The sequence below is a fragment of the Sinocyclocheilus grahami genome, unplaced genomic scaffold, assembly GCF_001515645.1.
Source record: "Sinocyclocheilus grahami isolate Dianchi unplaced genomic scaffold, SAMN03320097.WGS_v1.1 scaffold574.1, whole genome shotgun sequence".
NCBI lineage: Eukaryota > Metazoa > Chordata > Actinopteri > Cypriniformes > Cyprinidae > Sinocyclocheilus > Sinocyclocheilus grahami.
Genome location: NW_015505753.1, coordinates 91,970 through 119,781, shown reverse-complemented (window position 1 = coordinate 119,781; position 27,812 = coordinate 91,970). Strand labels below are relative to the sequence as shown.

The window sequence follows — 27,812 nt, the reverse complement described above, 5'->3', positions numbered from 1 at the left end:
TCTATTGTATTGTAAAAGTGTTTGTTTTTACAAATTGCCAAAATAATTTTTCAACAGCATGCCACAGACATCTGCATTAATACAGCTTATAAAAATCTCAGAACATTGGTTTAATAGACAGAGAACAGACTTGAGTCCAGCTTGTTTTGAGAAAAGCAATATTATTTAAAATCTTTTAAGAACTTTTGATAACTGATTTGCTCTTCAGCTTGTCTGACATGGTGAAGGAACTGATCAACAGAGTGAGAGCAGAGGACATGTCCAAATGGGTCATTGTAATTCCACTACTGCACCTTCTCAAGGGCACTTCAAAACCATTTGAGCCAGTGTCTTCTAAGGTCAACACACAATATGATATGAGCTGGGCTGGACTGCAGGGACTCAAATCAGCTAATATAACTTCCACCAGATCCCAGGATCGAAGGTACTAAAATTGTCTGTAGGTTTCCAAAGGTTTTTTTTTTCCCCCCCAATTCTAGGTTAGATCATGTTAGTGTTAAACTTTTGAGCCCCCTTTAATATATGACCATATTAATATATGATTAATATATCATTGATGTCTGTTGAATCCCTCTATTTTAGGGCAATGCTCAATCTCATGAAGACCCATGGACATTTGGTGGAGGTGGACAAACTGCTGGCACGGTCTTGGATGTATCTGATGACCGTAGAGGAGTTGGTCGAGTGCAGCTCTATCATCCAAGCAGAGCTCCTGGACATTCTACAGCTTTTCACCATGAAATGCCCCAATGATATAACCTTCTTAACATCCACAGTGAGTATCAAGCCATCACAACAAATAACCATATATGTACAAACCAGAACAGATTAAATTGACTTGCAGTATATCTTTGGCAAATAAAAGGAACTGTAACTCTGAAAAACGTTGCTGTTTGCATTGTCCATATTTGATTATTATGTTTTTATCTTAGAGTGTAGCAGAGATTCTGGCACACATTCAAAGTTACTTGTTTGAAAAAAAATACAGGTAAAGTTCACTAAAATACATTAGATTTGCATAAAATCTGATTTTATTGCCTTGGGGGCTCATGGCAAAAATGTAAGATAAAATACAGAAGAAGAAAATCTGATCCAAACAAATATAATGGCCCTAACAAAGTACACTTGCTAACTGGCTTTCATTACTGTTGTAGCTGTCCAAATGAGGATTATGGCATTCAGTGCATACAAGCAACTTGCAAACTTCTACAAAAGATCTGCAATCTAGTTCATTACTACAGCTATGGACGCAATTTCACTGATATTCCTGTTGGTTGCATGAACCTTGTCGCCTCTGTATCAGGATTTGCCCAGGTATTCCATTCTGAAATCATAATATCTTTATTTTAAAATACTAATTAAAGCCAATAGTCATTCAGAAGACATACCATTGATTCAGTGTGACAAATGTAATATTTTTTTTAATCTTTAAGACATCACAACAAGCAGACGCTTTTTCTGAGAAGATACTTGCATTACTCAATGAGGCCAAGCAAACTGTCAGAGCATGGAGCACACAAACTTTAAAAGGTAGACTTTTAAACAGAAGTTATGTGACGGGTGCCAGCTTCACTACAGAAATTGAGGTAAGCAGAACAAATGATCATACAAGCTAACCAGTCCATTACGCAAATTTTAAATCTATATAATTTACTACAATAATTATGTTTTATGTTCTTTTTGACAGATTTGGAATAACATTGTAGCCATAGATTTCATGAGTAAGGACTTCACTAAAGAATGGAGAGAGACATTTACAACAGACTTTGAGGGGAAATATCAACAGGTATTAATTACACAGTTCCAGTATGCATGTTTACTTGGGTTGGAAAATGGTCCACTATTTTATATATTTTGTTTTAAAAAAATACTAATAATTACAAATTCATGACTTTCAGTTTCATTAACTTTATTAAATATCTTCACTATTCCACTGGTGTGCAGGTAACGCTGTACTAAATATTCTGACAGTATGTCCTGCACCAATACTGAATCTACAGTGACACAGCAAAAGAAATGTCTTAGCTTCACAGTTGTGAACTTGTAATCTGGATTGATAATTACTATCAATTTATATGCACTTTAGGGTCATCAGATATGAATCCGTTTATTGACAGCTATCAGCTATCTTTGACAATTTTCTGTACTTCTAAATAAACTATTTATTTTTACTTCTATTAGGAAGATCAACTGGATCAAATCCAGGTTTATTGTTCAAAGATTGAGGAACTTAATGGCTCCCATCCTTATTTGGTGGGTAGTGTCGAGAAGTGTGCTCTCCAGGCTGTTACCACAATATGTCAGGTAAAGGCCTTTCTCTTTGTTCTCACTGACTTGTTCACTGCTGGCTTGAAATGCTTAGTGCTAGGGATTACGACCAAAATAGATTGTATAATATATATATATATATATATATATATATATATATATATATATATAGTCCTGTGTGTGTGCATGGAAAGGTATAGTTCACCCAAAAATGATATTAGCTCACTTCCTATAATTAGGTAGTTTCAAACAATTTTCTTTCTTTGAGGAAAACATGTAAGGGATAATGTACAGTTATCCTTATTACATGGCTGTGCAAAACATATATAAAACGAATATGAAATATTTGAGTGGAAATTGTCTTAAAATCCTACTTGTATAGTATTTCCTTAGCATTCCACAAGGAAAAATAATCCATTACAATGTACAAAACAATCATCCATGGCAACAAGAACGCTGCAACAATTTTGGAGCTGAAGTCCTCCAATTTCGTTTTCAAAATTAAGATGCAGATGACAGCAGTTGTGCTTGTATGAAACAAGACCTCTGAAAATCTGACCTCCTACTGCCGCAAATGACCAATCAGTATCAAGTATTGTACAAGTATTGAGCTGCACGATTTTAATGCAAAACAAGGAAAAGCACTTGACGAGAAGTGGAATAAATGATGACAATGTTAATTTTGGTTTCAGAAGTCATTAGCACATAGAGATAAAAATAAATTTTATGTTAGACTTTTCTGTTCTTTAGAGTTTTCCGTGTTTGTTTAAGCAATACATTGTTGAAAGTACATGGTTTCAAATTTCTTTCTAACAGTTGTTAGGGTACCTTTTGTGTGGTATTGAATATGGGAAGTGTACACTTACTGTGCAGACTTTTTTTAACAGACTAAATCCGAGGGGAAACTTTTTGAGAAATTAAACGAATATCGGATAAACTGGAAATTTGGAAAGCTTGTGTCTACCATCATCCTTAAGTCCTGGCCAAAAGATGACAAAGGAACCTATCTGGAGGAAGAAGAAGTTGTTCTCAAACATCTTCTGGGCTGGACAGCAGCTAAGAATATCTTCCAGCTTCATGGTAATTTATATGGTTATTATAATTATATGGTTTCTGTGTTTACCATTAATGAGACAGAAACAGCATGACAGTTATTTATTTATTTCTTCTGCAGGTGCTGATGAAAAACTGATTGATCAGCTTTCTGATGAGGCTAGAGAGAAATTTGCCATGGCAACCTCATTATTCTCAAACATTTTAAATCAAGTTGTGACTGGGAAAATAGCAATAAAGCTACTCAATCACATACTGCAAAAGAGGAGCGCTTTCTTTGAGCTGCTTAATTTAGGTAAAACTCCTCACATGTGAGATTTGACCCTTTTACCATATAATAATGTGAGTAGTCATTACCCTACTGCTTTTACAGACTGTTTTTGTGAGGATGAAAAATACAAGGACACCATTGCCATGAGGAGACTTCTTCAGTCTAGACAAGAGGAGGTGAAGTCTATTAATCATGAGAGAGCACTGGTGGATGCTCTTATTACAATGAGCCGCAATCTGCAAGAGCATGTGATGGGTATAGTATATGCCACATTATCTGCTGAGCTTCTGACAATAACATCGCTTTCATGAAGATTACACTAACAGAGCGTTTTCATTTTAATACTAAATATGTTCTGTTTTACAGTTGATTTTGAAGGGTTGGAAGAAAAACAGAATATTGACATTGATGAGATGGACTTGGACAAGTTCATGGAAATTCGTTCAATAAATCAGATTCCCTCTGAAATGTCAGGAGTAGTCACCTACTTTGAGCTAGAAGATGATGTTCGATCTATGGCAGAGGTTCTAAACCGCTATAAAGACAGCTACATTTTTAAATCGTGTTGGGTGAAACAGGCAGCAGTGTTTGCAAAGAACTCTAAAGATGATGGAATAATATCTTCAGAGGAGGAATTGGATATCACACTCGAAGATCTTCATAGTGAAATATTTGAACCATGTTATGATGCCTACAAAAACATATACACAAGGCTTAAAGATGGTAGAATAACATTTGAAGAAGTTGATGTAACATTCAAAGCCTACAAGGGAAAATATGATGAACTGGAAGCTGAAGTTGCAATTATATGCAAACTGGATCACAATGATGACCAGTGCTGGGTCCAGACAAGAATCCAGCAGATCGAGCAGTACCATGAGCTTCATCTGGCAGTGGAGTCAGCTCAGGTGGTCATGATGGTCAAACAAACACTCGGCCTACAAGGAGACTTTCAAGTTTTGGAGAAGTTGCTTGTTACTGTAAGTCATCAAATTTTTACCATTATGTTTCCTATTGTCAAATAAATGCATTTTTAATCAAAAATAAGGCATGTGGTAAACCCATGAGGCTTTCTTCCCTTCAGACACACTTGGAATTTAAACAGGAGCGTCTTGACAGCATTGACAATGAGTTGATGCAGGCAAAAACTGTGCTCGTGGACATCACAGAGTCCCGTAGACTGTGCCTTAGGGAGCTTGGCCTCAGAAAGAATTTTGTTATTTGGGTTAAAGAGGCTCTTGAAGGTAAATAATAGGTGTTTGTGCTGGTAATTGAATGTGATTTCTTAATTCTTATGCTGTTTTATAAGCAAATGTTATTAATTTTTATCACTTCAGACATCAATGAGTTGAAAGTCTTTGTGGATTTGGCTTCCATCTCTGCCGGAGAGAATGATTTGGATGTGGATCGTGTAGCCTGTTTTCATGATGCAGTTCTTGGCTACTCCTCAATGCTCTATGATATGAAGCCAGATGCTGGCTTCAAGCACTTTAAAGAAATGCTGAAGAAACTATGGAAGGCACTTGACAATGATCCCAACCTCCCAAAGAAATTGGTAAGAATATCTGCTAGCTTTACTAACTAGAGGAAGAAAATTGGATTTTCTGTAACACTTTATTTTAGGGTCTCTTAACTAGTTGCTTATTAGCATGAATATTACTAGAATATTAGCCATTTATTAGTACTAATTAAGCACATATTAATACCTTAATCTACATGACCTTATTCTATATCCCTAATCCTACATAATACCTCAACTTAACAACTACCTTACTAACTATTAATAAGCAGCAAATTAGGAATTTATTGAGGGAAAAGTCGTAGTTAATAGTGAATAAGTGTTCCCTATTCTAAAGAGTTACCGGATTTTCTTGTTCACCAACATTTTCTCTGTTTCAGTGTGACTCTGCAAGACACATAGAATGGTTGAAAACAGTCAAGGACAGTCATGGGTCAGTGGAGCTGTCATCTCTATCTCTAGCATCGGCTATCAACACAAAAGGCATCTACATTATCAGTGCACAAAATCAAAAGAAGGTTTGTTATTAACTGTTTGAGTTCAAATAAATGTAGCACAGACAATGCACACAGAAATTTTGAAATACTTAGGAGTATTTGCTAACATTATACTGGATTGCCAATTAAAATCAGGTTGAAGGGGTAGGTTTGCTTGGGAAAGTGCTACCTGGTTTCTAGCTGGTCCAAGCTAGTTTAGTTGGTTGATTTTTATAGTTTCCTTGAGAAGCAGTGACAATAGCTCAATGGTTATTTTTAGTTATCTTATCTTCATTAAATGGCACACTTGATGGCGATATTACTTAAGAAATATCAAACATTGAGTATTGCTTTTTTTCAGTTGTGTTTGGAAAATATTCTGAAGCTACATATTATGGAAGAGCATGATGAGGGCTGTGAGAGGCGTATTTATTCTCTGGAAGACCTCCGAGATCTTCAAAATAAATTGATGCTAATGTCTGGCAAAGGAGATCAGGGCCAGTGTGAAGTCGATCAGTTTGCAGAGGTGACTTTTTACCTTTTAGATGTTTTATTCTGTTATATTTCACCATGACTACTGTAATTATCCCCAAATTAACTTATTTTCCTTTTCCAGGTTTTTGCCAGTGTACAGAGGTTGGGCTCTGTATTCATTGATTTGTTTGTTGCTGGAAATCCATTGTTCAGACACTGGGAGGCAAACATCAACTGTAACAGTAAAGAAGCATGTATCATTTTGGACTTCAATTTAGGGAATGTTGTCAGTGTTGTCATGGTGGAAGGCGATGTCACAGAACAGCTGCCAGAAGTCTGTAAGAAAATGGAGAGCTGCTTATGCTTCTGGAAAGATTTTATGGACAAGCAGAGATCTCAACATTATTACTTAAACTATTACACTGCGGAACAGGTAGTCTACCTGTGCCATCAGCTAGCCCAGGGCAATGTGGCTGCAATGGAAGATCAAGTTCTTATGATGCTCTCCTTTATCAAATCTAATTGCACCACTTCAGATTTGAGACAGGCTTGGCACAGGCTTCAGTATGAAGTAATTAAAAAGGTTCCTGAGCAAAATGATGACTTAGACTTTCAAACTTTTATGGAAGTCCCCAGTATGATGGAGAACGAGAGTATTGAGAAGCCATGCCCATTGATTGATGACTTGGCAAGCCAGTTGGAGGATGCTATTGGGTCAAAAAAGCTAGGTGTGATTTGGAATGCTTACATGCGGAACATGAACAATTTTCTGCCAGACTCCCTTGATGTCAGAAGACTTGGATATCTTCTTGAAATTTTGGCCAACAGCCCCAGCGAACACAAGGCTGATTCCTCACAGGATGACAGAACAAAGTACATTCAGAGAGAACTTCCAAATGGAATGGCTACTGGAAAACCAAATTTAATCATCTGCCCTTCTGAAGAAATTCTGATATCTTGCATTTCAATATACATGAGCAGCAAGGGTCAGCCTCTACCAACCTATGATGAAGTACTCCTCTGTAGTGCTTTCACTTCTTATGAAGAAGTGGAACTTTTCCTCAGGCGCTGTCTCTCTGCTGGCTACAAGGGAAAGAAGATATACACAATGCTCTATGTGGACCAACTTACCTATGAAGTCAGCTACAAAGTGGAACAATTTTTTCAGCATCAAAGTGCACGGAGCAGAAATGATTACAGACTTGTTTTGGTCTGCAGCTCTAACAGAGAACATGCATACCTTCCTTCAGCTTTTAGTCAATTTAGATTGCACTTGATTCCCCAAGAACCAATTGTCAGTATTCAGCAATACCTTGTTAGGCATTTTACAGTACCAGCTGACATATCCAGTGCTGCTGCTATGTTCAAAGACAGACAGTGTGTGGGTGTTGTATCCTCAGAAAGATCAGGAGTTGGTGAGTATATATTCAAGTAATGGATTTAAATTGGCTAGTTTTCAGAATTTGTGTCCGCTAAATAAATTACCGTATTTGTGATTATAATTATTTTTGCTAAAAGTGTAAGATGCTAAATTACATCTGTGTGATGCATTCAAGGAAAATCACTTTACATTAAACGAATGTATGAGAATTTGAAGATCACCAAGAAGCCTTCACAGCTGAAGTGCATCAGGTTAATTGAGCCAAGAGTTGATGAAAATGTCATCATTCAGTCCTTGCTCAACAGCCCCAAGAAAAAGCTTTCAGTCTATCATTTTGATGTCACCACCATGGTAGCTATCTGATTTAGATTTTTTCATTTTTTTTTTTTATTATTTTATTTGGAAATAGAAAGAAATGTTGATGCTGTTTTCAGTGTTGTTTATATACTTACAGGTAAAGAAAGGACTTCATGAATTTCTGTTCAGGCTGCTGATCCTTGGATACCTTATGGACTCCGAAGGAAACATGTGGAAAAGCAGTAATGAGCACTTGTATGTCATCGAGATACTAAGACCTGGGACATCCCGAAATGATCGAAGAGCTGTAAGTTAACTCATTAAATCACTTAGGTAGAGGTTGACCGATACGGGTTTTTCACTGGCCGATGCTGATGCCGATATTTAGAATTCAGGGCAGCCGATGGACGATATATGATGCCCGATAACTTTGGCCGATTTTCTCTTTTTTTCCCATTCATCTCATAAAAGTGAGTTTGAGGAAGTAATTATTGCAGGGTACAAGATAGTAATGGTAGTATTAGCCCAATTTAGAGTAATAATACATGGCTCAAAACTTAAGCACCTTCTAAAAACAGTTCTGAAGGATGCTTTTTGTTTATGTTTGCTGACAGACACCAGTGTTTCCCACAGACTGCAAATTAATTCTCTGCCAGCAGGAGGTGCATTGGGAGCTGGAGATATAGCGGTTTCCCCAGTAACGGCTGTAATCAAATAAGCGCTGCTCACAAACGCTATCAGGCATTACAGGAAAGACGAAATGAAAATGACATCGAAGCTTTTCTGAAGACAGTCGGTTCTTTTCAAAGATACATTCATATAAAAACACACACGCTGCATTAAAAAAAATTTAAGCTTGAAGCGCTCATTTTATTCAACGAAGTATAAGCCTTTTGGAAAAATCTATTTGTGGCGGTCAGTTTTGATATTGTGATGAGCTGCCACAAATAACTCAATGTATAGGAAACGCTGGACACTGCTATAAGTCAAATGGCCATAGTGATAACAAAAATAAAAGATTTCACACATATTGCACTGCCTGCTGCTCATAACCGCTTAAGAGTGTGCTGGCCACGAGCGAATATATGATATTGTGGAGGCTATTGTCGGACCTACACACACATTTCATGAGGAAAGTTAATGTGCACGTTATAATCAGCCCAGAAGTTTCGTCTGAATTGAACGTGTTTCTACTTTCACATGCAAATGACTTATGAATATCATAAATTTCCAGCCTCAATTCTAGTAGGGTAAAACGTAATCCCGCTTTTGAAACGGTCTGTTTTGCCCTGCCATTAGCTGAGGCTGTGTGTGAACAAGCTGCTGCAGCCTGCAGAGCGTGAGCTGCTCCGTCTCACGCAGCCAGAGGGAGTTCCGCAAGAACGCTTAGCTGCCCGCCAGTGCGCCTGCCTATAAATCGGCCTAATTTGCAGCACAATCGGCCGATGCCGATTAATTAAAAAATGCCAAAAATCGGCCGGCTGATCAATTGGTCGACCTCTACACTTAGGAATTGTTGTCATTAATTAGACAAATGCTTTATAAATAAATTTTTCTCTTCATGTTAGGGTGCAAAAGTTTCATCTGCCTTCTTGGATGTGTTTCCAAGTGTCTACTGCCGTCCACCCAAAGAGGTCCTTGAGTTGGAAATGAGAATACAAGAAGATCCATCATTAGAACAGGGCGATGATCCCCTTATGGATGACCAAGAGTTCAAGAGTGAGGCCTACCAACGGCCTTATCAGTACCTGCACCGTTTTTACAATGGTGTCAATTTGGATGCTTTCATGTACCAAGGAATTGAGGGAACTCATGTTGAATGCCTGCAGATGTTGTTTGTGTATTGCGGCATTGTAGACCCCTCCTGGGCAGAGTTGCGGAATTTCACTTGGTTCCTGAACTTACAGCTTCGGGATTGTGAGAGATCGGTCTTCTGTGATGTTTCTTTCATAGGGGACACTCTTTTGGGATTCAAAAATTTTGTTGTTAATTTTATGATTCTCATGGCAAAGGATTTCGCCACTCCTTCACTTAGCATCTCTGATCAGAGTCCTGGGAGACTGCACAATGACCTTTCTTCTACCAATGAAGAGGATCTGGCTCCGTTTAGGATAAGAAAACGATGGGAGTCGGAACCACATCCATATATTTTCTTCAATGATGACCATGAGTCCATGACATTCATTGGCTTTCATCTTCAGCCAAATGCACAGAATGGGATTGATGCAATTGATCCATCAACAAACAGAGTGATCAAGCAGAACATTATGACCAGAGAGCTCTATGAGGGCCTCAAACTACAGAGAGTTCCTTTTAATGTTGATTTTGACCAGCTCCCAAGATGGGAGAAAATTGAGAGACTTTCCAGGGTGTTGGGAATACAGTGGCCGCTTGACCCAGATGAAACATACGAGCTCACCACAGATAACATTTTGAAAATGTTAGCAATTCACATGCGCTTACGCTGTGGGATTCCTGTAATAATCATGGGTGAGACAGGATGTGGGAAAACCAGGCTAATAAAATTCCTTTGTGAGATGCACAGAAGTGGAGTTGCCACCGACAACATGAAATTAGTCAAGGTTCATGGAGGGACAAGCTCAGACATGATTTACACCAAAGTGAGAGAAGCAGAGGCCATGGCGTTAAGAAACAAGCTGGATTATGGGTTTGGCACTGTGTTGTTTTTTGATGAAGCAAACACAACGGAGGCCATTAGCAGCATTAAGGAAATCCTTTGCGACAACACTGCTGAGGGAGAGGATTTGACAGGTGACACTGGCTTGCAAATCATTGCCGCTTGCAACCCATACAGGAAACACACGGATGTAATGATCAAGAGATTGGAGTCGGCTGGTTTGGGATACAGAGTTCGTGCTGAGGAAACAGATGAAAAACTTGGATCCATTCCACTTCGCCAGCTAGTGTACAGAGTGCAGGCCTTACCACCTAGTATGATTCCACTAGTTTGGGACTTTGGACAGCTCAATGACCATACTGAAAAAATGTACATCAAGCAAATAGTCGAAAGGGTAGCTGAAACCCATTCCATTGATTCAGACTATGTCACAACCATAACAGATGTTCTGTCAGCCTCACAGAAGTATATGCGAACAAGACAGGATGAATGTAGTTTTGTGAGCCTTAGGGATGTGGAGCGCTGCATGCAAGTTTTAGGCTGGTTCTACAAAAACCTCCCAATGTTACTCTCAGAGCTTGCCCAGTTTGAAAGTAATCAGAGAGCAGAGAGAAACTGTCAACATCAGAGGGATATTGATGAAAGAAACCCAATTCTTTGGTCGTTAATTATGGCTGTTGGTGTATGTTACCATGCCTGCTTGGAGGATAAAGAGAAATACAGAAAAAAAATTTGCGGGTACCTTCCAAAGACTTACAGCCCAATGAAAGTGATGCAAGAGATCTCCGTTATTCAGGGTCTTTTTTTGAGTGGTGTTCCGTTGGGTGAAACCATTGCCCGAAACAATGCCTTGAAGGAAAATGTCTTCATGATGGTGATTTGCATTGAACTAAGAATACCTCTGTTTTTGGTTGGAAAACCTGGAAGCTCCAAGTCCTTGTCTAAAACTCTGGTTGCAGATGGCATGCAAGGCCAAGCAGCCCATTCTGATCTGTTTAGAAAACTGAAGCAAATTCATCTAGTTTCCTTCCAGTGCAGTCCTCATTCTACACCAGATGGGATTATCAATACATTCAAGCAATGTGCCCGTTTTCAGGAAGGCAAGAATCTATCAGAGTATGTCTCAGTGGTAGTGCTAGATGAGATAGGTTTGGCTGAGGATTCCCAGAAAATGCCTCTGAAAACTTTACATCCTTTGCTGGAAGAGGGATGCATAGATGATCAGCCAGTACCACACAAGAAGGTGGGATTCGTCGGTATCTCTAACTGGGCATTGGACCCAGCCAAGATGAATAGAGGGATATTTGTTTCACGTGGTGATCCTGATGAAAAGGAGTTGATTGAGAGTGCAAAAGGAATATGTTCCTCGGATGCCATGATCCTTGAAAGGGTGAGAGATTACTTTCAGCCATTTGCCCGTGCTTACCTGAACATCTGTAAAAAACAGGGAAAAGGTTTTTTTGGCCTGAGAGACTATTACAGCTTGATAAAGATGATGTTCACTGTTGCCAAAGCTAATGATCAGAAACCTACTGCAGAACAGATTGTGAGGGCTGTGCTGAGGAACTTCAGTGGCAAGGATAATGTGGATGCTGTCACAGTTTTCACCAGCAGACTAAATATCAAACCCAGGCTTGAGGCTATCAGTGCCATTGAGCTTGTAAGAGAGAACATCGCAGCCATTGGACAAGATGAAGAATGCAGATACCTTCTGGTTCTGACCAAAAACTATGCAGCCCTTCAAATTCTTCAGCAGACATTTTTTTCAGACCAGTACCAACCAGAGATTATCTTTGGTTCAAGCTTTCCAAAAGACCAGGAGTATACTCAGATATGCCGCAATATTAACCGTGTCAAGATCTGTATGGAAACTGGCCAAACCGTTGTGCTTTTGAACTTGCAGAACTTGTACGAAAGCTTGTATGATGCCCTCAACCAATATTACGTTAGCCTTGGCGGTCAGAAATATGTGGATTTGGGGCTTGGAACCCACAGAGTCAAATGCAGAGTGCACAAAGATTTCAGGCTCATTGTCATTGAAGAGAAGGACATTGTGTACAAGCAGTTTCCCATTCCATTGATCAACAGATTGGAGAAACATTATCTTGACCTCAATACTGTACTAAAGAGTGAGCAAAAAGACCTTGTTGAGAAGCTTGAGCAGTGGGTTCAATCCTTCATTTCTGCTAGAGGCAAGCACTCAATTGCTCCCCAAGCACGCCGTTACTTTCCAGCTGATGCTTTCATTGGCTACCACTCGGACACTTGTGCATCTGTTGTGCTACAAGTTACAGAGCATATCAAAGGGCAGGAGCTCTCAGATCCTAGAAAAGTGATCTTAGATGAGGCTAAATTGATCCTTTTAAACTGTGCAACACCAGATGCCGTGGTTAGGCTGGACTGCACTTCCCTGTCCAATGTAGAAAGTGACCACTTTTCAAGGGTATACTTTGAAGACCAGAAGCACAGTTCCCTTGCTGACTTCATCCTTTCTCACCTACAGCAAGCTGGGCCTAGCCATGCCTTTTTCACAGAGGTAAATCCATTGAATTTTAAATACTCTGATTATTACTGTAGAAGAGTGTTTTTTGTTTAGGGGCTAGAACTGACTAGGGGGCCTCAGCAGTCTTTAAAAATAAGTTTAAAGGGTTAGTTCACCCAAAAATGAGAATTCTGTCACTAATTACTCACCCTCATGTTGTCCCAAACCAGTAAGACCTCCATTCATCTTCGGAACACAAATTAAGATATTTTTGATGGAATCTGAGAGCTCTCTGACCCTCCCATAGACAGCAAGGATCCTTACACGATCAAGGTCCAGAAACATAGCAAGGACATCGGTACAATAATCTGTGTGGCATCAGGGGTTCAACCGTAATTTTACGAAGCTACGAGAATACTTTTTGTGCACAAAAGAAAACAAAAAATAATTAATTAATTCAACAATTTGTCTCTTCCGCATCACCCTGGCGCCATTTTGGAGAGTATCCACTGAACATAAACAACGTATGCTATTCTGTGTCAGCAAACAAAAAGTATTCTCATAGCTTTGTAATATTACGGCTGAACACCTGATGTCACATGGATTATTTTACAGATGTCCTTGCTACGTTTCTGGACCTTGATTGTGTAAGGATCCTTACTGTCTATGGGAGGGTAAGAGAGCTCACGGAATGCATCAAAAATTATATTAATTTGTGTTCCGAAGATGAACGGAGGTCTTACTGGTTTGGGACAACATGAGGGTGAGTAATTAATGACAGAATTTTCATTTTTGGGTGGACTAAACCTTTAAAACAAGGTTTAAAATAAGGTAAAACAGCTAAAAAATCAAGATGCAAACTGGCAGTGGAATTAGTCATTTTACTTATTTATAATTATTTTACTTGGATATTTTAAAATATTGCCACTTCTAGTTTCTTTAAATAAAGAGATTGAAGCCAAGCAGCTTTTTCATTACAGCAGAAGCACCAGAAATATCTTAGTCTACTTTGGGGGGAATTCAAATACGGTCATGGATAATGAGGGACCTTGGAGACAAAAAGTTTTAGAACCACTGCTCTAGAGCAATTCATAAAATTTCAATCTTAGCACCTGCATTCTTTTTTTCTAACCCTTAGGTGACTACATTCTCAAGGCTTCTGACTGCTGCAGAAACTGAACAGCTACAGAACGTAGTTCAAAACATAGAGCTCCTTTCACTACAGCAATTTGACACTGAACACTCATTCCTCAAGAAAATCAAGTATTGTGCTCACAACATCACTACATCTTGTCACATCACAACAAAAATGCTTAAGTAAAAATGCTTTGTTCTTAAGTAAATGAATTAAAGCCCTTTTCTCTGTACTCAGGAATTATTTGGAAAACACCACTGGGGACAAGATACTTATCATCCAATCCGATTTTGATGAAGGCTCCCCAAGGTTAAATGTCATTGCATCTGCAAAGTGAGTTAAATGTGGTTGGTGGCATATTTTGCCAGTTCAGTAAATGCAAAGCAGCGTAATTTGAACTTAAACTATATTTCCAGGTATTCTTCTATCAATGAAATCAACAAATTCAGGAAAGAGGACAATCAAAAGGTTTTTGTGTACTTCATCACTAAACTACCCAGAATGGATGGTGGAACTTCCTACATTGGATTTAATGGTGGTAAGACTAGTTTGAGTTCATCAATGACCAACACTGTTTGTTTTAACGAAAATCTCATCTCTAAAGTTTCTTTTATAAGGGCCATGGAAGTCAGTCCACATTGATGACCTCAGAAGATCGAAAGATTTTGTCTTTGATATAAAAGCCTTGCAGTGTCTGACCATTAGCCAGCTGTTTGAAGAGAAAGCAGATGAACCTGAAGGTGGTGTCATTTTATTTTTAAAATATCGAGCATTATCTTTGGGTTGATTCACATTCTCAAAAAAATTTAAATCATTTTTATTGCTTGCAGCTATGGAGGTTGATGACATGTACACAGAAGAAGAAAAGATGGAGCTAGAAGACAATACTGTGAGTCACATCCTCAACAGCAGCACTATATTTTCAGTATTTTTGTGATACTATTGCCACCTTGTTCAGTACACTTCTAGGAAGGCTCAGTAAGTAAAAATTAAGTTTGTGCTCTTCAGGGCTGGAAGAATGTTCTGGACACCACAGCACTAGTGCGAAGCTGTGTTCAGAGTGCAGTTGGCATGCTAAGGGATCAGACAGAGACAAGCACCCGTAGCACCAAGAGAGTAGAGATTCTGCTAATGCTCTTAGCTGACAACAAGACTGTACACGGTGAGAGATTGCTGTTTCTATTTTTATTCTTTATAGCTTTCATTAACTGTCTTATAAGGGATCACTGATATTTAGGTATTTATGTTACCAGCTGAATTTCTGAAAACTTTAAAGAAGCGACTTCATTTTCTATTGATGACTCATGATGAAAACACAATCTCTGCCAAGAGCTGGGTCTCAAAGGAAGCACTAAATACTGATGCATTGCAAGAAGGTGGGACTTTTAGGTAAGTGTAAGAAAAAGAGTGTTTTGCACAGTATATTAGATTGTAGCTTTTCAGATGTTCTCATGGAACCTCATTGGCTTGACTAGCCCTTATAGGCTCTTTGTAAAACCCTATACCTTCTATATATTCTGTTTTTTACCCTATACCTTCTACTCTTACCTTCTCCTACCGTCTTCAACTCTACTTTTAATTATTATTTGTTTGTTTTTTAGACATGCCCTGTGGAGGCGAGTTCAAGCAGTAGTAACTCCCTTCCTTGCACAACTTGTTTCAATTATTGACCGTGACTGCAATCTAGACCTCTTGCTGGATAGAAATTCTGAAGAATCTTTGAAGAAACTGTGGTTGGACATTTTTGGGGATTTCAAGTTACTAAATGTTCCTTACACAAGAGTGGAAAACAAGTATGTAATTATTTGATTTCAAAGTGCATTTTGTGAGCCAAAACATATGCAAATATGGTAATGCTCCTGTTTCACAAGCTTGATTGTACTTTGTGTCTGACAGGAATTCATAACGCAAAGCAAATATGCATTGCATTCTCAGCATTGCTGCTCAGTCAGTTTTTTTTTTTAAGGTCAACTACTGTTATTTCTGACTCTGAGCAACAGTAAAAAGAGAATACGTCTTAGCAAGTTACTCAACTGGTATATAGCTAGCTACCCAAATAATAACATTAATGGCAATGAACATTATGGTATTTCAAATTCTCCCCACGAATGAAAAGCAAGAGCATGTTGTGTAAATCTTAATCATACACTAACAATGTTTTCTAAGCAATCATGTCTACAATTAGCAAGTCATTGCTGTAACTGAAAACACTGTTTTATAGCTCTGAGACGAAGACAATCTTGGTTCAGAACCACATTGCAGTCGACAGGAACATAGGTTGCACCTTGCCTTTCAGCTGGAGGATTAAAGATTGTCTAGAGGAAGTCTGGGTGCATGCTTTGCAGCGAGAAGGTATTTTACACAACTTCCCTTGCTATGTTTTTTTTAATGACCAATCATTTTTAAATGAGGTATGTTCTCTTGAAGAGTTCTTTTTCATTTTCCTTTAACTCTTTTTTTTTTTTTTTTTTTTTTTTTTTTTTTTTTTTTAAACAGGAAAAAAACAATAAAAAACAATAAAAGCTGTTTTGGCATTTCTTTCAACAGGACATTCTATAAAGCAATTTGAAGAGTTCTTTTGGAAGACCCCCTTGGGCAGGTGCATCTCTGAAGCAACCCAAGAGATGCAGATGGAGTTTTTCCACAGGTATCTCCAGGATTTTATCTCCATGACCATGAATGTAACATCAGAGGTGGATCTCAAGGTGAGTAACAAACCCTTTCAGAGCTAGATTTCTACCCATCATTTACACATCCAAGCACACTTGTTCATGTGTTGTTTTTACCTTTTACTGTAGCTCTTACGTGGCACCCTTACTTGTGGTGTACATGAGCTTAGAGGCGGTCAGGAAGCACATGAGACTGAAGTCATTTCTCTGGCATGGGTTCATGCTGCCTACCATCATTTCAAGAACCGAATACAGAACCTCTACAGGATGATCAGTATAGAGCCTCAGATTGCTCACATGCTAATTGATAACAGATGTGCCAGAGAGGGCACAGAATTGGTAATTGCATTCAACTTCCTTCTGCTGCTGAAGTTTGCATGAAAATATTTGTCACAGTGTATTACAGTGATTGTTTACTTCCCCCGACCACCTTTCTGTTTTTCAGGTGTTAGATATGTACGCTGCTGTGGCCTGTATTGAATACCTGGAGCCCCAGACTCTAGATGGAGATGTTCAGAGTCTGACCTGGCTTAGACGTGTAAAAAAACTACAGGTCCCAATTGAGCTGGTCTGCTGTGAGGAGGGCCTACGCCACTATGGAGAGAAAAGCAAACAGATGGTCACCCACATCCAGTGAGTTATGAGCTCTCAAATTTTTGTCTTTAATGAGCTCTACAATTATTGTCTTCATGAGTCTTGTGAAATGTTACAGCATGTACAAGTAACATGTTATTTGTCTATTTTTGTTACATTATTGCTTGATAGCACCTACAACTCTGGGGAGTAAGCTGTTTTTCAGTCTGACAGTGTGGGACTTGGTTGCTCCTATATCTGTTTAGATACCTTAGATCAGTGGTTCAGAGCCTTTTTACCTTTTTGACAAGGCCCCTCATTGTAAAGCCCTGCACGGGCCTCAAATCTAGGCCCTAACTTTGCCCTTGTCCAACAGAATCGGAATTTGTCAGACTGCAGCCATTAAAAATAGTCCACTTTTGTTTTTAATTGCAAAATGGTTACTTTAAGTTAATATTGAAAAATGTTTTGTTAAATTCAAGTTTTCATTTTTTAAAGTGATGAACTAGCGGCCGACAGTGAGTTGACCTCATATTTGATCAGGTTAAACTTTTAAAATCAAGACTTGACTTGAGGTACCTTCAATAAAATCCATAGAAATAAAAAACTTCAAGCATATCACAATGTTAGATTAAACGTTTAACCTAAATGTGCGCTATTAGGTGCATTTCCAAGTGTTTCTGTGGACTATGGAAGCTAAAGCGTGCTTAGGGCACAATTTTTCCCGATTAACTTAAAATACACCATAATTTTTGCTCTTCCAGATAAGAGTAATGTGTCATTCGAATCTGTAAAAGGTTTACTTTTCTTTGTGTACCTTATGTTACCTTAACATGTAAGGCACCGCTGCGATCACATGCATTATTTTCTGATAGCAATGGAAACAACTTAAAATACGCTGTCATTTTTGCTCTTCCAGATTAGAGTAATGCATCATTCGAAACTGTAGTAGGTCTATTTTCATTTGTGTATATTCACATTATCAACAAAATCCCATCGTGCTCGGGCTGAAATGCGGGGCTCTACCTCTTTGTCCATAACAATATTCAAGGTCCCCGGCACACAACCCTGTCCCCAGTGCTGGTTTTGCTTGCAAATAATACTATTTACTGTATTGTGTAGTTATCAATATTATAATTTATTATCATTACATCATTGAATTATTAATTTTCAGACATGGCTGGCGTCGCATTTGCTCTCTGGCCTTGTTTGTGGAGCACATGCTGCTGGGTGTTGGAGATGTGAGGTTGAAACTCAGGCCACTAGTTCTGGAACACACTCGACGCCTAGCACAAGTGAGTCGACTCTGTTCAAGAAATTATTTTCAGGGAAATTGACAATTTCATTTCTGCTTATCAGCACTCATCTCTTTGCTAAAGGTCTTAGAGCGGGACTCAAATCTCAAAAAGAGGCAGCCGTTTGAGGCAGTGATCACCATACTCAAAGCCTGCAAAGATGGAGCATCTCAAACCATTTTCAGGTTTTTTTTATTAGTAATATTTTCTTTAATCAAAAGATTTAGTAAGAGGCTACTAAAGGAGTGTGGTGATTTGTCACTGTTTGTTTACACAGGTTTGGCATTCAGCCTTGTCCAGTGTGCATGGGAGACCCTCAGGACCCTTTGAGTCTGCCCTGTGACCACATCTACTGCCTAACCTGTATCAAACAGTGGCTGGGGCCTGGCCAGATGCACTGCCCTCTGTGTGTACAGGAAGTGCCTGATGGCTTTGTGCTCAAGGCCTCTGATGAAATACGGTAATCTGCTAATTGTTTGGGATGAATAGTTGTTCTTTATCTCTCTGATTGTCTGATTGTATTCTCTCTATCGTTCTAAAAGATGATGTGCTTATTTTTGGTCATTAGGGATCTCATCAGTCAAAACGCATTGTTCAGAATGAGATGCAATGCTTTCTTCATTGATCTGGTCACTACTGTGTGCTTCAAGGACAACACTCCTCCCAGCAGAGACATCATCCTACACCTGTTGTCCCTCCTGATGGTGGAGTCCCGCTCACTCCCTCAGATCAAAGGTATGTCTGTTTAATATATGTGTGGAGGTCTAGGTTTTGATCGGAATGAATAAATGACCAGAACATTGTTCCTCATCCTCTCAGGGCGAGACCGGAGGTTCTTGACTAAGGCTCTTTCTCCCTTTGATGACTCTGTCGATAAAAATCCAGTGGTGCGTTCAGTGGTACTGAAACTCCTGCTCAAGTACAGGTGAGCGCAGGGCTTCTAACAGCTCACAGTACACTCTTAAACATTTATCGAGATAATATTTTTTGTCTTTTCCCTTTTTCAGCTTTGATGATGTGAAGCACTATCTTCAGCAGCATCTGACAGAAGTTGAGCAAAGCAACATCATTGAGGAGACTGATAAAACCGAGCTTTATTCTTTGTACATAAACTGTTTGGAGGTGTGTATATCACTGCCCTGACCAACTCGCGTTCACCTGCCATGTTTTACAGCTTAGCTTTAGTAGTTTATGTTAATGGCATATTTTTGGTGATATGAATAACTGCATATCAACTGTGGAAAAATGGCATGCTGATTAAGGATTATACTTTTCTGCTTTTATTCTTTTCTATACATCTTATCTTACTCTTACTTTAAAATATATTTTTTATTACTTTCTCAAGAATTAGTGTCAAAATACCCTCATGTGCAATATGTTTAAAATGTGGTTTAAAGTACAGTATGTTTCTCCTATGTTTGCAGGACTCAATGTATGATCGGACACAGTGGCATTCTGTGGCGGAGCAGCAGGCCTGTTTACAGGAGGAAACTCGTTTTCTGCTGGAGTTCCTTCACTCTGATGCTGTGTCTGCACACACTGCATCTATAGAGCATCTGCAGCGGGTGGCCAGAGTTCGATTGTGCCTGGATATGGCGGCTGACCTGCTAGTGAATAGAGTGACAAGTGCTGGTAATTTGAAAAAGCCTGTAGTGCTTGTGTTTTAGTGTGTGACATGAAACGTGACAGAACATGTCCAAGTTACATTTCAAAATTACATGAAAAAAAATTGTATTGTGCACAAAGGCATAAATAACTTATTTTAGGAACTTACTTTATTTATTTTTTTTGCATTGCAAAATTATTATTTTTTTTTTGCGGTTGTTTTCTGTTATTTCTCCCCAGTTTTGAAACATTATTGCAACAGTTCATGAAATATGCACTATGATAGGGTGACCATATGTGCCATTTTCCCTGGCCAGGATTTGTTTTGGCTTTGTTTTCCTGTTTTCATGCTTGCTGAAGGTAATGATCGAAAAGTATTTTGACCAATAACATGCAAGCATTGTACATAATGGACCAATCATGGCGTGTGAGAAGGTGGGATCTACTGTCAAAGCGATGCAATTACACATACATATAGGTGTGTTCGACTTAAAAGCAGTGCGGCTCAGACCGATCAGTGTTTGACATCAAAGTACCTCGAGAGCGTTTCGAAATCATAACCGTCTGTATGGTACTTTGATGTCATACATCGGTCTGCACACGCAAACAAAGCCAAAACCTAGATATTTTAGGCAATATAGAAATCCTGGCCAGGACGCGTCCTGGGAAAATGGCACGTATGGTCACCCTACACTATGACCCTAGAATGTTTTCATGAGATTCACCCAAAAACAACAAAAAAAGTTGTCATGATTGTCAAAGGCTAGAAACTAAAGTTGAGAAAAAATTCTGTATTTGAAGTTTAAATAATTTTTCTATTGATATTGTTTTCCTGATTTTAGGTGCACACGATGATCCTTCAGCTTTTATCCCATCGTTTTTGGACAGCGTGGTTAGTCTGTGCTGCCAAATCAGGAATGACTGGTACAGGGTTTACCTCATCAGAAAGATCTGCAGTCTTCATGGGGTTGAATATGTCCAGAAACTTCTGACACAGGAAGGGTTCAAGTGGCTGTTTCCTCAGGAGATTCTTGAGTCGGTGGGTTCCATTTCAAGGGAACTTTGAACTGCGTCCTCTAGGGGTCGCTATGGGGAATGCCTCGTCGTGACCCGTGTCTGAAGCATACATTGAAAAAACACCAACAACACGTTGGCCGGTGACAGCCATGACGTCACTACTGGTTCGCAATAGTATAAATAGACGCCGGGAGAACACATCATCCTCTTCTTCGTCTTCACTGACTGTTTTGTTTGAAGCGTGTAAGAGTGATCTCTATTCATATCATTATGGTGAGCACTAGCAAAGCGTTTAGAGGATGTGTGCATCCGTGTCGTCGTTATTTGACATCTGATGACACGCACGATGACTTTGTTTGGGCGATGCGCACGCACGCATGCAATGTCCTCGAGGGGGAAATCTGCGTGCACTGCGAGCGTTTTACAATGAAAAAGCTCCGCTCTCGTTTGTCTCTCTTTTCAAGGAAAGAGGGGCAGCCATCTGCTTCCCGCGGTTCAGGACCCGCCACTGCTGAGGCACGGAGGAGAATGAGCTCGTGGGGATCGCAGGTGGATCTGGCTGATGAGTTTAAAAAGGGGCTTTCCCTCTCGCGATCGTCGGCTGTGGACGAGAGTGAGCGGCTGGAGGATGATGTTATTTCCCTGTCTGATCCAGGGGCCAGTGCTCTGCTCGGTTTAGCCCAGGAAGAGCAGGAAATGTCTGAGGAGAGTGAAGAAGCTTAGGCTGAGCCTTCCCAATCCTCCTGCCCTGCGTATGATGAGCTTTTGGAAGTTATGGATCGCGCCACGGCGAGGCTTGACTTGCCGTGGAAGCGGGCAAAGAAAGTGACATCGCGAGGTCATCTCCATAAGCGTTATCTTTCTGGACATAACCCTCCAGCTCAGGTGAGCCTTCCTTTTCTTCCTGATCTCCATACAGAGATCGAGAAGGAATGGAAGAAGCCGTTTACCTCACGCATCCATCGATTCCAGCATACGAGTTATGCCAACATCGAGGCGGTGCGTGAAAACGGCTATGAGAAGATGCCCCCTGTAGAAGAGACGCTGGCCAGCTATCTCTATGGGCGAGACGTCCTCTCTTAAAACTCTCTCCTTGCCATCTAAGCTTCAGGATACATCTCGCTTGAATGGCAGGGCATACACAGCAGCAGGTCAGGCTGTCGCTTCGTTGCACACAATGGCGGTGCTCCAGGCATATCAGGCTGACCTGCTGAAAGAACTGGATAAAGGTAAGGGCCTTTCTCCTGATGAGGTAGCTGAATTGCGCCGCACCACAGATCTCGCTCTCCGTGCTACTAAGCAGGCTGCCTCACTACTATGGTAGTGACAGAGAGACATCTGTGAATGAAATTGGCAGATATCAGGAAGAAAGAGAGGGGCTTTCTTCTCTGCTCTGGTTTCGCCTTCCGAACTTTTTGGTACCTCCGCTGAGATGGTGGTCGAGAAGTTCAGGGAGGAGAAGGCGCGCTCAGCAGCCTTCTAATCCTTCATTCCATGAAGGTCCAGGTCTGAGCCCAAACAACCCAGGGGTCCTGGCCCGTCTCAGTTTGAGGATCAGAGACGGGCTCTGAAGGCTAGTGTCGTGGCTCGTGAGTAGGGGTAGGAGGAATCGCGGATCAAAGGGAGGTAGGCAAGACCTAAGGGATATGATCCAGACAAGGCGTCAGCGCTTTCGTCCGAATCAGAGTGATACTTGAGTATCTACTCATTTCCTTTGGGGGTTTTACATCTGCCCTTATCTTCCCCTTCCTAATTCCCCTGTAAACCACCATCTCTCCACCTGACCGAGGTTAGGTGGGAACTTCCTGCATTACAGCCTCCTATGCTGGACCTATGATGTGTTTGTTGGTTCTATGGCTTCATAGTGACCACCTTACTGATGGTCCGGACTAGAGGCTTCTTCGGGTCGCTTCTTGAACGGGGCTCTGGCGTGGGAACCATGGTGGGTGAGTACGATCCATTTCTCTCTATATATATATACAGTGGGGCAAAAAAGTATTTAGTCAGCCACCAATTGTGCAAGTTCTCCCACTTAAAAAGATGAGAGAGGCCTGTAATTTTCATCATAGGTATACCTCAACTATGAGAGACAAAATGAGAAAAGAAAATCCAGAAAATCACATTGTAGGATTTTTAAAGAATTAATTGGTAAATTCCTCGGTAAAATAAGTATTTGGTCACCTACAAACAAGCAAGATTTCTGGCTCTCACAGACCTGTAACTTCTTCTTTAAGAGGCTCCTCTGTCCTCCACTCGTTACCTGTATTAATGGCATCTGTTTGAACTCATTATCAGTATAAAAGACACCTGTCCAAAACCTCAAACAGTCACACTCCAAACTCCACCAAGGCCAAGACCAAAGAGCTGTCAAAGGACACCAGAAAAAAAAAGAGACGCTGGCCAGCTATCTCTATGGGCGAGACGTCCTCTCTTAAAACTCTCTCCTTGCCATCTAAGCTTCAGGATACATCTCGCTTGAATGGCAGGGCATACACAGCAGCAGGTCAGGCTGTCGCTTCGTTGCACACAATGGCGGTGCTCCAGGCATATCAGGCTGACCTGCTGAAAGAACTGGATAAAGGTAAGGGCCTTTCTCCTGATGAGGTAGCTGAATTGCGCCGCACCACAGATCTCGCTCTCCGTGCTACTAAGCAGGCTGCCTCACTACTATGGTAGTGACAGAGAGACATCTGTGAATGAAATTGGCAGATATCAGGAAGAAAGAGAGGGGCTTTCTTCTCTGCTCTGGTTTCGCCTTCCGAACTTTTTGGTACCTCCGCTGAGATGGTGGTCGAGAAGTTCAGGGAGGAGAAGGCGCGCTCAGCAGCCTTCTAATCCTTCATTCCATGAAGGTCCAGGTCTGAGCCCAAACAACCCAGGGGTCCTGGCCCGTCTCAGTTTGAGGATCAGAGACGGGCTCTGAAGGCTAGTGTCGTGGCTCGTGAGTAGGGGTAGGAGGAATCGCGGATCAAAGGGAGGTAGGCAAGACCTAAGGGATATGATCCAGACAAGGCGTCAGCGCTTTCGTCCGAATCAGAGTGATACTTGAGTATCTACTCATTTCCTTTGGGGGTTTTACATCTGCCCTTATCTTCCCCTTCCTAATTCCCCTGTAAACCACCATCTCTCCACCTGACCGAGGTTAGGTGGGAACTTCCTGCATTACAGCCTCCTATGCTGGACCTATGATGTGTTGGTTGGTTCTATGGCTTCATAGTGACCACCTTACTGATGGTCCGGACTAGAGGCTTCTTCGGGTCGCTTCTTGAACGGGGCTCTGGCGTGGGAACCATGGTGGGTGAGTACGATCCATTTCTCTCTATATATATATACAGTGGGGCAAAAAAGTATTTAGTCAGCCACCAATTGTGCAAGTTCTCCCACTTAAAAAGATGAGAGGGGCCTGTAATTTTCATCATAGGTATACCTCAACTATGTGATCATATTGTCCTGACTATTGTTTTGTACACCGTTCATAATGGATTTATAAACTGGTAAGATTTTAAAACATTAATCTCAATTCAATATTTCATGTCCCCGTATTTATATATTATTAAAGGTAAACAAAATAAAATCTGTGTAATAAGTTAACTATGAATATTCAATACATTATCCCTTAAATGTCAACCTTAATAGTTTGAACGTTCGTTCGTCTTGGCTCAAAGCCACTTGCTGCGAACTTTTCTTCGCGGAAGCTTTGCGTTAATTACAAGTGAGATAACGAAATATTTAATCTGTAATCAATATTTTTTGTCCAATTATTTGCCCAGTTAGTTTTGGTATTGAGGTAAAAGTTACCTTGCATTCGCTATATAACATGAAGATGACTGAGCAAATTTGACACGTTTCCCCCTTTTGCAGCGACATTCTTCTTGCTAGATCGGCATACAGGGTGACCATCCTTGATTAAATTGCCTTCAGGACTCATGTAAAGCCAAAATACGACCAGACCACCGATTTGGTCCTCTTAGATGGCTAAAAATCTCCCGAGCGCTGTCACTGCCTTCCGCCATTTCGTCTTGTGCAAAAAAACAACAACAAGTTGATTTAGACCCCGGTACCTTGGGCTCCTCTCAACCAGTGTGTCTCTGTTGACACACTTTTGAATCATCGCTCCCCTCACCATTGAGGGTTATTGTGCGCATGGTGCTTTCTTTCGAGCGTTTGAATTCTCTCCCTTCTGAGGAGTTGGATTCCTCGCTCCGTGGGCTGTTCTCGTGGTAGTGTTTAGCAGTGCTCCCCTTTATCAAAGGGTTACCTATGAGCACACTACTCCTTTCTGAATTCGGAGTTCTCCTCTCACGTGAGAGTTGAGTTCTCCGTTTTCCCAGAGCACCTGGAACCAGCAGAATCAGGTGAACTAGGCCCTTCCTCCACCTCTCTGATGCGCTGAGTTTTTTGGCTAGCTTGCAGTACTCTTACCCTTCTGATTTCTAACGATCGTGCTGTAGGTCGAGCCCCCTCTCGATTGAGAGCTGGGTGTTTGCTCCCTCAGCTAGAGATTTACTGCTAGCCACTCCAGCATTATACCTTAGATCGAGTTGATGACTTCTCATACATATTGTTTTTGGGATGCACCATTTCCAGCTATGGGCTGCTCTTTCAGAGTGCCACGAGGGCCCCTTAGAACGGTATTTTAAAATCCATGTCATGGTAAGTGTGCAAGTGAAGTCTTTGTACACTTTCTAAAATCCACACTGTGGTAAGTTCGCACGCTAGTACTTTGCGTTCTTTCTAAAATCCTGTATGGTGAGGGCTTCGCCCTTTCTTGAGCTGGTTAATCCCCAGTTCCACCTTGGGCACCACTCCACCTTGTATCTTCCGGATACCCACCTTTAACAGGGTGTTGTTACTAGGGGTCTGTTGAGACAGTTCCTTCAGCATATGCAGAGCATGCGGTAGCCCCTTTCTGACAGGCCAAGACTTAGTATGATTCTAGGCTCTTGGTCGTATTCCCTTAAAGGAGTCTATTCCTGATTCCAAGCCTTGAGCTCTACCCCGGGCCCAGGAGTTCTGGCCCTAACAGGTAAGTTTTTGGGGTATGTAGCCTAGGCCTTTGGCCGTAGGGAATAATGTCACTGACAGCCATCTTAACGTCCCAGGGGCAACTCCCATGGCTACGGTAGAGTTGGTACTTGGTGCTCGCCATGGTTTTCTGGCATGCACTCCCCTCAGCATGGTGGCGTGGGTATACCATTCCCCATAGCGACCCCTAGAGGACGCAGTTCGAAGGTCCCTTGAAAGGGAACGTCTCAGGTTACGTATGTAACCATGGTTCCCTGAGTAGGGAACGAGACGTTAGGTTATAGGTTACTAGGGACACTGTGTTTATAGTCTAGGTTTTCTGCCATGCTTCAGACGCAAGCTTCAGACGAAAAAGTGGATGATGTGTTCTCCTGGCGCCTATTTATACTATAATCGCACCGGTAGTGACGTCATGGCTGTCGCTGGCCAACGTGTTGTTGGTGTTTTTTCAATGTATGCTTCAAGTCAAGTCACCTTTATTTATATAGCACTTTTAACAATACAGATTGTGTCAAAGCAACTGAAAATCAGATGATAAGAGCAGTTCATTTGTAACTCTAATGAGAGCAGTCTCAGTACTATGATACGGTCTAAATCTTGAGTGGAAATCCTCACAGATACCATTTTTCTTTAAGAAGGGATATAATTGTGAGGATACTACCTTTTCTAGTATCTTGGACAGAAAAGGGAGATTCGAGATCAGTCTGTAATTAACTAGTTATTTGGGGTCAAGTTGTGTTTTTTTGATGAGAGGCTTAATAACCGCCAGTTTGAAGGTTTTGGGGACATATCCTAATGACAATTATGAATTAATAATTGTCAGAAGAGGATCTATGACTTCTGGAAGCACCTCTTTTGGGAGCTTAGATGGAATAGGGTCTAACATACATGTTGTTGGTTTAGATGATTTAACAAGTTTATACAATTCTTCCTCTCCTATAGTAGAGAATGAGTGGAATTGTTCCTATAGCAAGCTATCTGATGCGATACTATAGCTGACGACTGCATGGTTACAATTTTATCTCTAATAGTATCGATCTTAGAAGTAAAGTAATTCATAAAGTCATTACTGCTGTGCTGATGGGGAATGTCATCACTTGTTGATGCTTTATTTTTCGTAAATTTAGCCACTGTATTGAATAAATACCTGGAATTATGTTTGTTTTCTTCTAAAAGAGAAGAAAAGTAATCAGATCTTGCAGTTTTTAATGCTTTTCTGTAGGTCTGTAGGATTTCCCGCCAAGCAATACAAAATACCTCTAGTTTTGTTTTCCTCCAGCTGAGTTCCATTTTCCGGGCTGCTGGGCTGCTCGTGCGAGCGTGCTCATTATACCACGGTGTCAGACTGTTTTCCTTAATCTTCCTTAAGCGTAAAGGAGCAACTGTATTTAAAATGTCCATCGTTTCTGTTACATCATCAAGTTGTTCTGAGGTTTTGGATACGCTAAGGAATTGGGATAAATCAGGAAGATTACTTACAAAGCAGTCTTTTGTGGTAGAAGTGATGGTTCCTACCATACTTGTAACAAGGAGTAGAATTTACAGTTTTAGCTATATGAAGTTTGCACAAGACTAAATAATGATCTGAGATATCATCGCTTGGCTGCATAATTTCAACACCATCAACATCAATT

General features: G+C 40.6%; 1 protein-coding gene across 5 annotated transcripts in view; it reads left to right on the top strand.

Moving 5' to 3' along the window:
• LOC107556605 (E3 ubiquitin-protein ligase rnf213-alpha-like) overlaps positions 1-27,812 on the top strand; it is a 64,441-nt gene that overhangs the window by 16,046 nt on the left and 20,583 nt on the right. For all 5 annotated transcript variants that reach the window (XR_001605303.1, XM_016239739.1, XM_016239737.1 and 2 more), the window contains 39 exons: positions 209-424; positions 583-775; positions 933-988; positions 1,155-1,314; positions 1,434-1,586; positions 1,688-1,786; positions 2,182-2,304; positions 3,156-3,348; positions 3,443-3,616; positions 3,695-3,847; positions 3,959-4,572; positions 4,677-4,836; positions 4,930-5,147; positions 5,492-5,629; positions 5,949-6,113; positions 6,204-7,476; positions 7,618-7,793; positions 7,897-8,046; positions 9,308-12,913; positions 13,998-14,122; positions 14,232-14,327; positions 14,411-14,532; positions 14,612-14,734; positions 14,825-14,883; positions 15,003-15,156; positions 15,248-15,383; positions 15,596-15,787; positions 16,216-16,346; positions 16,542-16,699; positions 16,793-17,002; positions 17,109-17,296; positions 18,411-18,531; positions 18,616-18,716; positions 18,809-18,991; positions 19,100-19,266; positions 19,351-19,456; positions 19,539-19,653; positions 19,956-20,163; positions 20,979-21,175. Coding sequence is in view for 4 of the 5 variants with exons in the window: in XM_016239739.1 (XP_016095225.1) it covers positions 209-424; positions 583-775; positions 933-988; positions 1,155-1,314; positions 1,434-1,586; positions 1,688-1,786; positions 2,182-2,304; positions 3,156-3,348; positions 3,443-3,616; positions 3,695-3,847; positions 3,959-4,572; positions 4,677-4,836; positions 4,930-5,147; positions 5,492-5,629; positions 5,949-6,113; positions 6,204-7,476; positions 7,618-7,793; positions 7,897-8,046; positions 9,308-12,913; positions 13,998-14,122; positions 14,232-14,327; positions 14,411-14,532; positions 14,612-14,734; positions 14,825-14,883; positions 15,003-15,156; positions 15,248-15,383; positions 15,596-15,787; positions 16,216-16,346; positions 16,542-16,699; positions 16,793-17,002; positions 17,109-17,296; positions 18,411-18,531; positions 18,616-18,716; positions 18,809-18,991; positions 19,100-19,266; positions 19,351-19,456; positions 19,539-19,653; positions 19,956-20,163; positions 20,979-21,175 (10,912 nt within the window). In the remaining variant the exon portion in view is untranslated. The remainder of the gene's footprint in view (positions 1-208; positions 425-582; positions 776-932; positions 989-1,154; positions 1,315-1,433; positions 1,587-1,687; positions 1,787-2,181; positions 2,305-3,155; positions 3,349-3,442; positions 3,617-3,694; positions 3,848-3,958; positions 4,573-4,676; positions 4,837-4,929; positions 5,148-5,491; positions 5,630-5,948; positions 6,114-6,203; positions 7,477-7,617; positions 7,794-7,896; positions 8,047-9,307; positions 12,914-13,997; positions 14,123-14,231; positions 14,328-14,410; positions 14,533-14,611; positions 14,735-14,824; positions 14,884-15,002; positions 15,157-15,247; positions 15,384-15,595; positions 15,788-16,215; positions 16,347-16,541; positions 16,700-16,792; positions 17,003-17,108; positions 17,297-18,410; positions 18,532-18,615; positions 18,717-18,808; positions 18,992-19,099; positions 19,267-19,350; positions 19,457-19,538; positions 19,654-19,955; positions 20,164-20,978; positions 21,176-27,812) is intronic.